We start from the raw sequence: 15,840 nt of genomic DNA, 5'->3' as shown, positions 1-15,840 counted from the left end.
AAGTGCTGAATGCATTTTGCAGTTGCAATTTGTTGTCTGTAAATTCAAATTCAGACCTAGATGGTTTCTGAGAAGCTAAACCACAAACACCATCCGTTTCAATTGTGGTTTTGCTTAGCAAAAGCTGATGTGGTGTGTCAGTTTTGTAGTCGTGTTATTAATATTGTGTTTGACTGAGGTGCATGATATTACTGATCAGACTTGTCATTTCGAAATGATGTCACACAGTCATTGTTGGGTGACTATCTAAACATGTAATGTAATCAACTTTAGTTGAAATAGTTAATATCACTAAGTGGAAGTGCAATTTTAAATCTCTTTTGAAGTCATTGTTTTATCAGACAGCTTTTATGAATGTGTGTTGCTGTGTTTTATTAACCCTCTCTTAACAATTCTTTTTGTTTAACTTCATTTTATTCCCCAGTGTTTTATTATCTGAATTTGTTTTTATTAGTTTAAAGTGATTCATTAATTATTTCTTTTCTGTTAAGCACTTTGTAGCTTTGTACAGAAAACTGCTATATAAATAAAGTTTAATATTATTATTATTATTATTATTATTAAATAATTCCAAACTGACATTTGTGTAGACAAAATTGCTCGGAAACTATTTTTGAAATGCAAACATTTATTGATATAAAATATGAACTGATACAGAAATGGGAATAAACATGACAGGCATTGCAAAGTAATAAAGGGTAAAAGCCAAGAATGCAAAAGAAAGTTAATGCAGTGAAAAGGAGAAAACTTGAAAGATCTTTAGAAATCCTTCATGGTTTGCTTTTATGCACTCTCAGTGGTTTACTACAACAGACACTTGAGTTTTTTGCAACATCTCTGGTTTGATTTTAGCCAGAAATATTGTAAGCATTACTCTCAAACTATCATCCATGCATAGGATGTGGAAGATACACATCAATTTCAAGTTTTTGATCTTCGTCATCCTGTTGAGGGGTCAGGTCCAACAACTCCTTTGGCCTAAAGATAACACATCAGATAAACAGAAAAAGATCAAAATAATCAAGTATCAGTGATGGAAGAAGCACTTTTGTACTACCACTTTTTTTTGTACTACTACTTTTGTAAAGGCATAGTATACTTTAAAATACGTTATAATATTCTATATCCTATAAGAAGATATTCTATAACTATGGATAACATGATAAACTAAAATGAGGTTTTGTATGTAAAATCTTGAGTAGTTATCAGATAAACGTATGTCCGTAATTTCCCACCTGAAAAGTAGTGAAGTATTAGTAGAACGGTGCATAATATTGTAATATTCATATACAGTGCAAGTACCTTAACGTTGTACTTAAGTACAGTATCTGTGTAAATTAGTAACTTTGTGGAGCTGTAATTAAAGGTCAAATGGTAAAATTTGAAAACATGTAATTTAAGGTCAGTTTAACAGCACATTGGTCAGCTGGTGACTCACTTGCAGGCTTTGGTGTTGACACAGATGGTCCTCACATCATCAGTGGTGGTGAGCTCCTCAATTAATTCTCCGAGGTGTTGCTTCACAAATTTCTTGCACAAACTTTTTAAGAGGCCAATTTGATTGCAGACTGACAGCAACTTTGATTTAAATTTCTGTAAAAGAAAAATCACATTACTGCTCCTTCAAAGATGCATCAACTACCATGCCATCAGTCTACTGGACATTTTACCTCCACAGTGGCGTTATTACCAGCAGTCTTCTTGACCTTGTTTAGAGCCCACTTGCACGCCCAGCATACACCTGGAAGCTACATATGAAAGTGACAGATGATTTTAATACTCAGCAAATTCATGAGTCCTAAAAATAATACTTAATGTGATGGAAAAACGTTGAATACCACAGAATATGAGCATTCATAAGCATTATGTAAACAATGAATAAATGGTTTATAACACATTAAGAAGCACATATTGGGACATTTTAAAATATCAGTTACTGTATTTGCCACTTTAAATCCTCCTGTGAAACCACTAGTGAAACAAACTACTGATTAACAATATAATATCATATTGGTATGATATTTTCTCATTTATTATTTGATGATGAACACTTGACAATGCAAGCGCAAGCTAAATTCTTTACAGCAGCGGCATCAACTTGCCCACCTGCGCAGAGACTTCCACATCAACATCCACATTCACATCCACCTGGTCCTCATCATCAATGTTGACCGTGAAGGATCTTCCATGGACTGTCCAAACTGTGATAGGACAAAACAGAGAATCTTTAAGCACACTTTACATGATGAACACAATTCAAAATGGAAAGCATGTGGTACACAACAGCAAACCTGAACATGCCACCAGGACGCACACAAGGAGGACGGAGGACCTTTCCATTGCTGACAGTGAGCAGTGGTCTCAGAATGTGTGACAGAGATGCTCTTATACCAGATGGAGGGTGACTGACTGAGTGACTGACTGACTGATGATACAGAAACACTCCTGTGAGTCTCTAGAGACGGAAATTCACACCACATATATAAACTGACCACAATGCAAACATGTTCACATGGTTCTGTCAAGACCCCTGACACTTCACACAGAACAACCTTCACACTTTAAGTCACACATCGTCATATTTTCCAGTTGCAACTCTTACTCATATCAGCTAATGGCATAAAAGAAAATGACAGAACAACAGTGTTTGTATAACAAGGCTTCACTATCACATTCAATGAATATCACAAGTAATACTGCTTGTTATTATCATTATATTTTCTGATCTGTCTGTTAAAAGATTAAAATGTCTCTGAGCAGTTCATCTGTATTCCTCTCAAATACAGAAGAATGATGCTGTGATGCTTTACACTGCAGCTTCAGAAAGAGTTAGTTTTGGTTTTACTGTGACCAAAAGCTGACAACGCATTTCATTACATCCCATTCATCAATGTTTTGCTCTTTTATGTTCTCTGAAGGTCTGAAACAATGACGTCTTACCAGTTTTTTCTCAAGAGATTTCCACCATCATCTCATTTATCAATTTGTTAGCGTTGTCATGGAGATGGCTCTGTTGTGAACATTGCAATCTTCATCTCCATCCATTGATTAGATGTAGCTGAAAGCTCTTGATGAAATACAGTAATGTGAGTTTGAGTTGAGGATGTTTTAGTTAGGCTGTGAACAAATGGTTTAGAAGCAAAAATGGTTGTTAAATCATCACACTAAGTAGTATAAAACCTCACCCACAGCAGTTTATTGATAATTCATTGCAAAAGTATTTCAGTGATGAATGTTTTTAAAGTTTTAGCAAGCAAAATTTTGTTTTTGTTGTTGTTGTTGTTTTTTTTTTTAGTTACCACAGCAGTAGCCTGAAGTTGAATAGATTTTAACACATACAGTCATGGCCAAAAGTATTGGCACCCCTGCACTTCTGTCAGATGATGCACCACTTTTCCCAGAAAATTGTTACCAAAATTGTTTACCAACAAGCTTTTTGGTCCCATCTGTCAACAGGATGTTCTTCCAGAAGGATTTTGACTTTGTCCCATGAGTTTTGGCAAACTCCAGTCTGACTTTTGTAGGCCTTTGTGTCAGCAGTGGTGTCCTCCTGGGTCCCTTTTCGTTCCGATGGCTGTTGTACCCTGTGTCTGTAGATCAGCTTTAATTTGTTTAGAAGTTGATCGAGGTTCTTTATCCACATATCCACAACCCTTCCGTCCACATCCAGGGAGGTTGGCTACAGTGCCATGGGCTGGAAACTTCTTGATGTTGCACGCAAGTGGACACAGGAACATTCAGATCACTGGAGATGGACTTGTTGCCTAGAGATTATCCATGTTTTTCCACAATTTTAGTTCTGGAATTCTCAGACAACCCTTTGCTTTTCTTTCTTTTCTCCATGCTCAGTGTGGTACACACAACACAAAGGTTGAGTCAACTTTTCTCCATTTTAACTGTTTGCAAGTATGATTTCCATATTGCCAGCACCTCTTACTTGCCACAGGTGAGTTTAAATACAAATTACAGGAGCATCACATGCTTGAAATGCAGCTAATGGAAATACTCACAAGAGCATCATCGTGGAAATTCCCCAACAAACCATTTACTCTCACTTTTTTTACATTTGCTAAAAACTATGGAGCCCAACTGGCAACTCAGTCTCATGGCAGTTTGTGATATCGTCATGAAATTTAATCTATGTAGATTTGTGTACATGGACATGAATTTTCCATTTTTTTCGTGACACTCTGCACAACTTTCAAACTAATGTATTTCAATTGGAAGTATCTTTCATGTCTGCAACATGTTTTTTTCCATCAGTTGGCACTTGGGCACACATACACTGTATTATAAGATTGGTTACAGTTAGGGTAAGAATATCAGGGTAAGCCAACTAGAGGCAGGGCATGGTGGGTCATGGCTTTGCCATACTGGGGATAAAAACCCATTGCCGACCGGAGGACCCGCTGCCTGGAAGCATTTTCCTCACTGTCAGTTCTTGTATTAAGGTTAACATTTCTCAACATGAAAAACATGAAAGTGTCCTTGATAACTCAACAATACGATGGGATAATGGTAAAGTAATCAGTTTTAAATATATATAAGTCTTTTTTGTCAGTTTTCAACTGGCTGCATTATCCATGAGCCTCATCAACCATTACTATGGACACAAAGACAGTCGGTTTTGTGTTACACTAGAAACATTTTTTATTTACTTCTATAACTGCTATTTACTTTTTAATTACTGAATCTATTCCAAAGTGACTTAGATTTTGTGTGCGCACGCCCGCACGCACACAAAACATGTGACATGATTTCTATGTCTGTCACTAAGCACTTTTAACCTGTCACAAGTTCACACAAGCATTGTTCATATAACAATTTCCCTAACATTTACCACCTTTGAAGTATTCTTAATCAAATTAAAAGTCACAAATTATTGTGGGCTGTGTTTATAAAAGGTCATGTTGGTGTGTCTTAATATTATGTTCCTGTATTTAAGAGAAACACAGCATTTCCTGCCATGTCTGTTTGGGTATAAATGCACATAGATTTGTAGCATTTGTAGACATTCATACAGTAATGTCCCTCATACTACTTATCAGGTTTGTAAGGAGAGAGAAAAGTCAGTGTCTCACAGAAGTATATCTTAAGGCTCATCTAACTAAGGAAATATTAGGAATTATATCACAACATATATGTGAGAAACAGCTTCACAGACTCTTTATTGAAAAGGCAAGGACAAGACATCATGTACACACTGGACTTGTATAATCAAAATCAAACAGCTGAAACATTCATTGTGTGGCAGATGCATTATACTGTATTTAGTATCTATTTCAGCAGTATTTCAGTTCAGCACATAGGCTCTCGGGAGTCCCACCTTTGGCTATTGCATCAATTAATTTGACTTTGGAGTCTCTGATGATTTTGTTGCAGGTCGGTCTCAACCAAGAAGCATCACTGCAACTTTTTTCCAGCAGTGACTCAATTTCTTCCTGCAATAAAAAAACATATAAAACATTTGAAAAGAAACACTTTGTTGTGTGATTTCTTAAATGATACATTCATTAGAAGGGGACCTCAGTCTGATTTAGTATGGTTTTGTTCATAACAACATCCAAATATTTCCATTTGTAAAATAATATTAGGGGTCAACAAATAGCTGTAACCATGAGCACTGTTTTTTTTTAGGGTTGACATTGTACAGACACAGTGATATGTTTTTGTTTGTATAAAACCATTTTAGGGTTGTATCTAAGAATGGATGTCAGAATTCTCATTAGTAATCCAAACACAATAAACAGTGGCCTTGACTCAAATCTGTTCTGGTCAGGTAGGACAAATGATGTTATGTACCTGAGTTATTCATCAATTGTTTAAGAGGTTACACACTCATATTTATTGGGATTTACATAAGCCTTGTATATACGTTGTTATTTACTATAGATTAAGGGCCCCATCTTGCGGTTAGGGTTAGCAGCGAATGGCGGGCGTGACTCATGTGGTTTTGTTAGTTTCCCCCAACGCAGTTGTCATTTTCCCAACCTGTGGGGTGCTATTTGCATCCCACTGTACTATATATGTATGTATATACTTTACAACCACAATCTCTCAAAGTAAAAAAAAAGATTAATAGATGCTCCAAAGACATGAAAATGTCCATTATATCACAAGAATATAGAAATATGTTATTATTCTAAATATTTTCAGCCAAAAACCTAAACTATGACTAAATCAATGAGACCATTTTAACACTCTGATTATGGCATAACATGAACATGGCATAAAATGAACATAAGATCCAAATGAGAGTTCATATTTGGAATTACTTTGCTTCAGTCAGGTTCATAAGATATTAACCGTCTGCATTAATTACCTTTGATTTATTACTGCCCAGCTTCTTCTGTACGTTACCGATGATGTGATGGCAGGCTTTACAGTCTGGGCTTAGGGATGGGTTTGGGAATCTTTCCTGCATTATAAAATGATTTTGGTTTACGTCACACAGAAGCATAATGACTCAACATGGCTAAATAAAAAACAGAGGCCTTGAGGTTTTAAAGAGTGTTATGGTTTCTCACCATTTCTGCATGATGGTTAGTTTCCTGTATATACTCTTCAAACTGTGAAACATCCCCCATTGCTTCAGTTTGGTCTTCCAGAGACTTCCATGAGTTTACAACAGCTAAAAGAAAAATGAGTTATATCACACAAAGGTATTTAAATTATAAGCAACATGAGGGAAATAATATTACTTTCTTACTTGCAGAGAGCAGGAGAAGAGCGATGCTGATGGCTGAGGTCATGGTCATTATCACTGTTCCATCAAACCTGTGGCTTTTTATACTGCTTTGTACAGCTGCAAACTGCCCCTGCAATACACATATCACCTCCCACTAGTGTGCTTGCAAATAGCATGCGTTTCAAAATATGCAAACTTTTTGAAATAAGCAAATGTAGGCATGTTTTATCTCATTGAGAGAGAGCTAAACCCTAAAAGTGCATTGTCCTGGTTGTACGGATCTCCTTTTCTGACCTGGGTTGAGCTTTTCTACCCTGGTGGAAAATTATTGTAGTATTGCTGAATTTTTCAGAAATGACCTTCTCGCTCTCTCTTTAAGCCTTGGAGCTCTAAACTTATAGTATATATATAGTTATTATTATTTATAGTTTTCACCTTTTAAAAGTAACAAACATGAAAGAATGTAGTATTTTATCTGTACATTTTTTAAATTTAGTTATTATAATATTGAATAGACATTAAATGTGGGAATTACATCACCCCTATATTGTACCGTAAAAAAACAGTGTATAAGTCGCAGCGGTGTATATGCAGTCTATTTTGGGGGATGTCATGCTGGAAAAAACACTTTTCTATTAAAGACTGGTTTATTTGAATGTACCAGTAGCTATTCATTTATAAACACATAACGTTTATACTCCAAAACTTTCTCAATTTAGCTACTTTTATTTGAAACGCAATCAAAAACACACATTGTAAAACATGTCCGTAGAATTAACACTGAAATGCTGTAAAATGATGACATCAAAAACCTGTAAATGGAAATACAATGGAGAATTGTTTACTTTACAATAATATTTTGTAAAATACTAAACCAAACATAACTGTTAATTTAAATGAAGTATGATTTTTTTTAAATGTCCTCTGACTCTGTGTCAGTCCTAGAGTCAAACAAAGCATCATCCTCTGTTCCATCCAGTGGAGAAACAACACAGTTAGTAAATCTCTTAGGCTTCAGATCTGTGCTAATACTGTGTGTCTCTGCCACAGCTCAATAAAAGCTGCTCATCTGTGCGCTTTTGCACATTGCGTTTCAACATCTGCTGCTCTCCCGAACTAGTGTCCCGAAATACTTCTGATCCACACATCGAATCAGCAACCGCCAGTGAACCCGCCTGGTTTTATTTTTTATTTTTCTGTACAACACCATTATCATCATCATCATCAGTAGTGTATCTTTTTCATCATGCCGACAGAGCTAGAGCGCGCACCGCGTGCTTGACACCGATGTTTGTAGAACGGTGTAAAGTGTGGACGCTCACATCATTATCTACAGTTATAGTTATTGTTCGTAGTGTGGACAGCCCTTTACATACCTATAATCATGTCCAGATCTAACCTCTCTCTGCATTTTACTGGTGAATAGGACCCACCGGTGTATAAGACGCACCCCACTTTTAAATGGAAAAAGAATCGCGTTAACGTTACGTGTTATACACCGGTTTTTACGTAATTCAACTGTTCAGTGATTCTGTCGTTGAGAAACTAACAACATGCAGTTAGCACACGTTCAAAGTGAAGCAATTGACACAATTGCAACAGAAAACTTCGGTGAACTTACTGCAATCTCCTTGTGGTCGTTGTACATTATCTGTAGATCTACAGATAGGGACGTGTTTTTTCCTTGCACAGTTTACAGACACACAGGCAGCTCGGGCGTCATTCAGTCCATCTCTGCAGTAATCTCCTTGCAGACAGCTTCCTCTATTATAGTATATTATATCTATTATAGTCTATTTTTTTTAATCACATCTCACCAGTGAAGTCATCTGACAAGTGGTATGGATATCCTTGTAAATAAGTACATATAAATACAAATATCGGCGACAAATGGGAAATAATATACTCGCAGTGCAAAGTATTAAAAACTACTTTTTGAAAAAATAATGCAGTTAGAACTTAACATGTTGCAGGATATCCCACTTCGTTATGTATTCTATATTGTACATATTGAATAGAGCTTTCCAGGGCAACACTCATGTTATTCACTGTAGCTTCTGGTTTCTCCAGTCCCCTACTAAAAGAAAACTTGTTCCAAATGTACACCCCCCACCCCCCCATTTTTGTAAATGTGGGTAGGAGCATGCTGCACATGAGGTTCCTTTAGCATTAAACATTTTCTGTAGATGTGGTGGACTGGCTATGATATGATATCTTCTTCCCAAAAAGAGCTTTTTTATATTTGTTTATGTTGTATTGTTTTTTCTATGAAACATGTACACTTCTGCAAATAAGTGTACTCCTTTTCAAACAACAGTACATTTCTAGAAATGAAAGACTTGCAAAAACCTGAAACTTCCATCAGTCAGATAATACAAAGCATGTTTTCCACATTATTCTTGAACTACAATTTAGTTGAAAAATGTGAAAGGATTTGTGGTAATGTGATCATGTGCAGCTGAGACCACATGCACTTCAAAGGCCTATGTTCTACGATATGTGAAGTGGCCAGTTTGAAAGTTTCAACATATCCTGCAAACAACCTGACGAAGCATGAATTCAGTGTTACTTAACCACAACTTTGGAGATGGTTTGTAGGTGTGACAGAGCTCAGATGAGATTGAGAGCACATTGTACTTTGTACAATTCTGCCCACAATAAGAAAGCAGTTTCCAATCACATGGTGCTATAAAATGAGTTGGAAATTTGTCAGCAATGCAACGTCACCGTGCATCAACTTGCCAGTTTTTTCACAGGTATTTTGTGAATTGTTTTTGTTTTCCTTTCTGTTTTTAGTTTTCACATGATCAACTGCTGAGAAGGTGTGGAAGCGTATTGCTGCCACATCAGAAAAAGAAAAAAAGCATTAGCATCACGTAAACGTTCACTTTATAACCTCATATTTTTTTCTTTTTATGCACTACGCTTTCAATGCAGACCACCAACACTTTTAATTCAGCTGTCTTGCACAGCACATGCACAGCGTTAACTAAGATAATACATTAGCAATCTGAAAAAAACTAGGGATAAAAGCACGGCCAAAAGTGGCCAACCAAATTGTGATAAACTGTTTGGTTTTTTACAACAGGCCTGCTATGTGTAGTATTCAGAAATAGAGGTAGACAGCATCTGGTGCTGAAATAGTTATCATGCGGTGTGTCTGATGAGAAAAAAAAAACACTGAAATAAATCATTGACTGTGAACCATTCAATGCAGGAATGCTGTGCCTTTATTCCGCCTCACTGTTCTGTATAAAAGGTACAGAGCTGGCTGCAGAGGTATAGTCACAAAGCCGGATCAACGCTGGCACGGCTGACCATGGAGCTGACATTGTGTGAGCAGCTTGCGAGTGAATGAAGAGAGGGAGCACCGGTGAACCAGATGAGTAAAACATTAATTTCTGATTGTTTCACAGCGGTTTCGTTCAACAGCACAACAACAGCTTTGCTGCAAAACCAGTTTCATTTTATGAAAAACAATGTCAGCACAAAAAAACAGAATCCGCTTGAGTCTCTGGCCCGACATCTAATGGCTAGAATGTCTTGCATTTTCCCTTTGACAGTGTAAACACTAAAAGTACATTGCTCCTATTCAAAATTTAGAGACTTAAATCGTCTGACTCTCTCACTAAAGTGGCTCTGTTTTTCTCCTGAGGGGAAATATTTGGCTTTTTAGCTGCTAAATGCTCCACTATGTCCACCAGCTAATCGCTAATTTTGTTTGTCTGCTCTTTGGTCATGGGCAGGGAACTTACAGTGAGTTTATCAGAGCTTTTTCCACTGAAAACAGGTGCTGGCTGCATCCGGGAGCAATGAGGGAAGTCCAGAGAGTTAAGAGAGTGAAGTTAATGAAGTTGCAGGTCATAAATATCAAAACAATGAACTGACAAAAGCTGAAACTCTCATAAAGCTAAGGGAAACATTGTTCACAGTATTTTCATGAGTAAAAGCCTGAATTGTTTCTGTGCTTTTTCTCAAAACTTAATAAATGATGTTGGTCACCATCACCTACTCCCACTGACTACTGTGATGCAATGACATCATGTGTGCGTTGAAAGTTAGTTCCAGTCATGGATGTATTATAAGAGCTGAGTACTGGTCCAGTTCTATAAGAATTGTTCAGCTGGCGCATGCACTACAAAAAGTTTGACCGGTTGTGTGCCAAACTGTGGCTGTCTGCCCTCCTCCCCCTGAAGCCACCCTATTGTGTCAGAGAGCCACTGTTCAAGTGAGTAAGTCAATTTTCTCACAGTCATTTTATATGGTATATTTGGACTACTGGTTACTTTCAATTTCACTGTGCTTGTCTCAAATGTGTATGTGTGTGCATGCCTCTGCACACCCCTGTGTCAAGATATTTATTGCCTGATAGCTCACTCATGATAATGATGGCAGGGTGTGTTTTGAATGTGCGTAACGTTTTATGTTTTGGAGATGTGTAATCTTCTCTTTTGAGTCTTTCTGCCATCAGGGTACTCTGGAATGGATTTTTATTATATGCTATTGATTCATTTGTACAAATTAATGTGGTCCATGTGGAACATTTTTTTACTTTAGCTCTGAGATGTCAGAGCTCAAATTCAAGCTTAATTCAACTGGTAAAGGAAAACTAAAGTCATTAAGTTATTATTATTAACACTCCAGTCTCATGGTGGTAGGTCCTTTTTATCTAGATTTTTTTCAATGGCCTATTTTCATATTCTTGTCTGTAGCCAAATAGTTGTGCACAACATGAGTTTGCACAAACTTCAAACAACTTCAGCTCATGCGGTTTAGGCGCAACTGTGTGAATTCAATTGTCACATATATCTGTCTCTCTGGTTTTGTCACATATTTGTTCTTCACTAGTTTAGGGGCTGTTTTTACTGGATCATACTTTTATACATGATCCATGGTGCTGAAGATACAGAAAAATAGAAATGCATGGCAAAATAGCATATTGTCAATATTTAAGTGACCCCAACCCCCAAAAATTTCACAAATCATGTTTCCAGGGGAGCTCCCCCTGAAACCTCCTCCCAAACTCCCCCTGGCCTCCCATCTACTTTGCACACGGCTACAGTCAAAGATCTGATGCTGCAGTTACGTTAATATGATCAACAGAGGGTGCTGGACTCAAGTGTCTGAGACCTGCTGGTGGTGATGGCCTGGTGTGTGTCATTACACAGACACAAAACAGGAAAATGGGGAAAAGCTGACATAGCATAGTGTCTGTGTCTGTGATTGTTTTAACTTCCATAGTTAGATTTTAGCCTCCAGCCACAGTTTAAGCATGTGAACAGCTGCTTAATGGACCTGATGAAGAGTTGGCAGTGAAACAGCCTCTCTCATGGTGATGGTGTGCAGATTGCCTGGTTAGATGGTAAGGTAGATCAAATGAGGTGGATCAGGAAGACTCAGTGAACTGTGAGGTGGATAGGGATGAGCGAGCAGCCTGTATTCACAGAAACAACATGTTTAAAGTTTGAAAGGCTTGGGTTGCTCAGGCTGCAGATTCAGCGAGCAAGATCCATGACACAACAAAATCTTAATCTTACATTTTAATTGCAACCTTTGACATTGCAAATGGATACTGAAGTAATTGTTCACAATCTTACTTTTAAGTAAGATCGCAGTGGAGTTTGAAATCTTTGAATGATCATTGCACGTTACTGTATTCTTTATGATTTATGATTTGCAGGATACACTATCTAATCTTTTTTAGAGAAAATTGGTCACATTTATTAAGAGTCCAACATCAGTTTCATAAAGGACGAGGAAGTGTAGGCTGTATGCTAGACTGTGCTGCAAGTGTGAAATATTATGCATAGTACACAATGTATATGTTTTTAAATAAAACATTTCAATAAATATCTGTTTCTTTTTTGGAACAAGACAAGAAATGTCAAAACACCATCATAACACACATTTTGGTTATTGTGATAAAGAAGGAATTTTAATCATGTACGTACAGTATGTACAATATATGGTTCTTGGACATTCAATAGAGCCGAGTTTCAGTGCAGAACAACCTTTTAAGAGACATACTATATCTACGATGATGGAACACCTTGTGGTGAATGCACTCCACTGCTGCTCAGAGCAGTCTGTGCAGAGAAAGAGAAAAAGCCACACGAGAGTGATCACATTTAAAGTTAACAGGCTAACTAGAAATGTATCATTTTCTTATAATTGTCTTACAGGCACCATCATGTGGTCACAGGGCATGCTCAGAAGATCACATGAGCTTTGATCATTAAAAATTATAAAACATCTCTTCTGTTTTATAGCATTTAAGGCAGGACATATTTGATCAAAACAAAACAAAAACAGAGAAAATCAAATCAATTAAGAAATCAATGAAAAAAACTACTTTTAGGACATGTCTCAAAAGACACATCCAGTAGATTCTGCTGCGATGAAAAAAAGTTGTTAAATAATAAGTATTTAAAAGTTCAGTTTAAGTAATTTTGATTTGAATGGTGTATTGTATAGCATATTTTATGTGACATCATCATTAAGTAATTGCAATTAGCAAGACACTATGAGCCAAGAAAGTAAGTGTCAGATATTATCAGTGAGAATTTCTAAAGTCTTTGATTGTGTGGAATTCCTCTGAAAATACTCCCCCACATCTTTTTGTTGCACCTGATGCACTCCCCTGTTTCTCTCCCTTTATAGGAACAGTATGGAAACCTTCAGGGGAGATTTGACACTCTAAAGAAAGTAAATCAATGTTCTTACTTCATTGTATGTGCTCTTGGTTCAAATCCATTTTGTGCATCAGTTTCTGACAAGGAATTATGTCATCAAAAATAATCTGTGTTGACTACTTTGTGTTAAAAGACTCAGATCACAATGTTAATGCATAAGAAAACTATACTATTTGTAAGAGGCATGCCATTGTATGTACTGAAACCTTGAAAAATAATCTTTGTAAGAAGTGTTTGTTTCCTTTGCTTAGGCAGCTTTCAGAACAGCTTGTAGCAGAATAAAACTAAGAGGGAAAAAAACACACATTGGTTCTATGACTTCTATGACAAATCCAGTGATAATCTAATCTCCTTGCAAACAAGAAACATCCTGTCATCTCAGCATCTCTCTCTTTGCGCTGAGAGGGAGTGAGAAAGGTTCTGAGACTCTGACCTGCAAATAAAGCGGAGTCCTCACTGACAAAAGCAGCATCGTTTTTTGAAGCTCCAATTTCTGCTGTCTCATAGCCATTTTGTAGGTTCAGTGTTTGTCCTCATCTGACCTCCAGGCGGCAGATCCTACCTCCCTTCTCTCGCTCTCTGTCTCTTTCTGTCTATCTCTCTTCATGTCTCTGAGTGTTTCTCTCAGATGACTTCCAGAACGTCACAGGGCACAAAGCCTCTCTTCTTTCCACTCGCCACTCTTATGAAGTCGCTGTGTTCACCCTCACTGCTCACACAAATCTGGCAAAAGAAGAGAAACGTGGAAGTTAAGTTTGGGAAATGCAGTTGACAAAATTGAGCACTTAGAGACTCTTACTGTTCTGTGCTTCTACTCTCAAGCTGGAGGTTCGTCTCCTTAGTTCAAATAAAGAGAAAAAGTTTTCTGAACGTCCTTTCCTGTTTAAACATGACAGTCCTCAAAAGTTGTTTTCTGGGTTTGGTGTGGAACAATTTGACTTGCCTGAACTCAACCTCATCCAATACCATTACGATAAACTGGAACACTGACTACAGCCAGACCTCATTCCCCAACATCAGTGCCAAACGTTACCATCACTCTTGTAGCTGAATGCTTTTGAACCTTTGCAGCTAAAACCTTCAGGAAAACCCTCCCAGAAAGGGTTAAGACATGTTGTCCTGACCACATCGGAAATGTGTTTATAGTTGTTTGCTTCTCCCGAAGGCGGAATGAAAAGCCGACTGTCACAGGGAGAGGAGGGGGACGGTGGAGACAACATATTGTTTAAATACAAGCATTTATACATGTTCATACAATAATTACTCTCACAGGGGATAACTGGTATATTTTAAGACAGCTTTCAAAGGCAGTCATAATGTTGTATTTGTTTGTTCACATGAAAAGTGTCGTAATTATCTGTGTTATAAATGAAAAATGTAAGCTAGAGAGAGAAGTTGAAACTCTGGCTCATCTCTCACCTCTGCACAGCTGGCCAGTCACTACATGAAGTGGGCGTGAATGTAGACTTGTTGTTTCGATAAACAGAAATAGCCGTGCACAGCCCCCTGATCATCAATAAGTCTAAACTGTTCCATCATTGACCCTCATAAGGGACCAGAGCACATTGTGTTTGCGTGTTTGCTCTAACGACCCAGCAATATCTTCCCCTGGGTCTTTGTGACTGGAAAAGAAAGGCAGCAGGTCACGGACTGTTCTTGTGTTCAGTGGTTTCATCTCCACTGGGGGTTGCTTACTTTAAGCCTGCTCTGAGTCCGAACATACCCCGGAAAGTATTGTGGGAAAACGGGGGCCTGACTTAAGTACAGCCATTATGCCAAATTGCTGATTTAATGGTGACTTCTGAGAAAGGTCCTATGTCAGCAACTCCAGTTGAGCTTAACCTATGTGAAAGAGGGGTGCCCGAGGTTTAGATGTGACATGGCAGTTACAGGAGGGTAATAATATGACTAAACTTCTAGCAGGTTTTGAGAAGCTTTTATGCTAGAGTTACAAATTACTCCATATTTAATTTCGTTCGATTAAGTTGCAGAATTCAAAGTCACTGACGACAGAATTGTCACATGATTATTTCGAAGGCTTTCCTGTCTGTCAGCAGGTGTTAAACCATGAAGTTTCATACTTTATGACCGAGCTGACAACAGTGCTTTCAACAGTGAATGGAGCTTCACGGCTAAAAGCTACAGACTCCCTCAATCCAGTTTTAGGGGTTGGTGGTAAAAATGTATTTGTTTTTCTATTTTATCACCAAATGGTCATAGCATTTTCATGTTCTTTACAACATGCATTCCTTTACTGTGAATGTGTCAAAATGTCTGACTTTGGCGCCCCCCTGTGGTAGTATCAAAAACGACACCGTGGCAAACAGTGGCCCTGGCTGGTACCACCCATCCAACTCTAAACAAATTTTCATCAGGGCTATCTCATTTTTGAACAAACGAAAACCTGAGACATCAAAAATAACATCATAACGATGCTAAAATCACATAAAATGCTACACA

The 15,840-nt window shown here is 37.6% G+C and overlaps 3 protein-coding genes across 5 annotated transcripts in view; all 3 read right to left on the bottom strand.

The window, feature by feature from the left end:
• Positions 1 to 617: 617 nt before the first annotated feature.
• On the bottom strand, positions 618 to 2,394 carry nkl.4 (NK-lysin tandem duplicate 4). 2 transcript variants are annotated; one of them, XM_062440373.1, is made up of 5 exons: positions 2,292 to 2,394; positions 2,107 to 2,201; positions 1,671 to 1,748; positions 1,439 to 1,593; positions 618 to 993 (listed from the first exon to the last, which is right to left on the bottom strand). In XM_062440373.1, exons 1-5 carry the CDS (start codon positions 2,338 to 2,340, stop codon positions 885 to 887), a joined length of 486 nt encoding a protein of 161 aa, XP_062296357.1. In that variant the 5' UTR covers positions 2,341 to 2,394; the 3' UTR covers positions 618 to 884. The 2 variants fall into 2 exon arrangements, with proteins under 2 accessions (XP_062296357.1, XP_062296358.1); XM_062440374.1 differs by having other exon boundaries at positions 618 to 978; positions 2,292 to 2,355.
• Positions 2,395 to 5,142: 2,748 nt separating this feature from the next.
• On the bottom strand, positions 5,143 to 6,780 carry LOC134001342 (antimicrobial peptide NK-lysin-like). Its single transcript, XM_062440908.1, has 4 exons — positions 6,710 to 6,780; positions 6,528 to 6,631; positions 6,323 to 6,418; positions 5,143 to 5,441 (listed from the first exon to the last, which is right to left on the bottom strand). The coding sequence occupies exons 1-4, from the start codon at positions 6,756 to 6,758 to the stop codon at positions 5,283 to 5,285; spliced, it is 408 nt and encodes a 135-aa protein (XP_062296892.1). The 5' UTR covers positions 6,759 to 6,780; the 3' UTR covers positions 5,143 to 5,282.
• A 5,902-nt stretch (positions 6,781 to 12,682) lies between these two features.
• stac (SH3 and cysteine rich domain) overlaps positions 12,683 to 15,840 on the bottom strand; it is a 37,405-nt gene continuing 34,247 nt past the window's right edge. For both annotated transcript variants that reach the window (XM_062440386.1, XM_062440387.1), the window contains one exon: positions 12,683 to 14,103. In XM_062440386.1, the coding sequence (XP_062296370.1) occupies positions 14,005 to 14,103 (99 nt within the window). In that variant the 3' untranslated portion in view covers positions 12,683 to 14,004. The remainder of the gene's footprint in view (positions 14,104 to 15,840) is intronic.

Source organism: Scomber scombrus, chromosome 19 (assembly GCF_963691925.1).
Source record: "Scomber scombrus chromosome 19, fScoSco1.1, whole genome shotgun sequence".
Taxonomy (NCBI): domain Eukaryota; kingdom Metazoa; phylum Chordata; class Actinopteri; order Scombriformes; family Scombridae; genus Scomber; species Scomber scombrus.
The sequence above is the reverse complement of the archived record's forward strand: the minus strand, read 5'-3'. Positions and strand labels throughout refer to the sequence as shown.

Excerpts from the sequence above, each read along its gene's own strand:
- nkl.4 (XM_062440373.1), bottom strand. The coding sequence starts at position 2,340 with ATGGAAAGGTCCTCCGTCCTCCTTGTGTGCGTCCTGGTGGCATGTTCA. Across the intron at positions 1,749-2,106 it reads ATGTGGAAGTCTCTGCGCAG|CTTCCAGGTGTATGCTGGGC; the intron begins GTGGGCAAGTTG and ends TTTCATATGTAG. Across the intron at positions 994-1,438 it reads GTCAACACCAAAGCCTGCAA|ATGTGTTATCTTTAGGCCAA; the intron begins GTGAGTCACCAG and ends TCTGTTTATCTG.
- LOC134001342 (XM_062440908.1), bottom strand. The coding sequence starts at position 6,758 with ATGACCATGACCTCAGCCATCAGCATCGCTCTTCTCCTGCTCTCTGCA. Across the intron at positions 6,632-6,709 it reads TCTTCTCCTGCTCTCTGCAA|CTGTTGTAAACTCATGGAAG; the intron begins GTAAGAAAGTAA and ends TTTTTCTTTTAG. Across the intron at positions 6,419-6,527 it reads CTAACCATCATGCAGAAATG|GAAAGATTCCCAAACCCATC; the intron begins GTGAGAAACCAT and ends TTTATAATGCAG.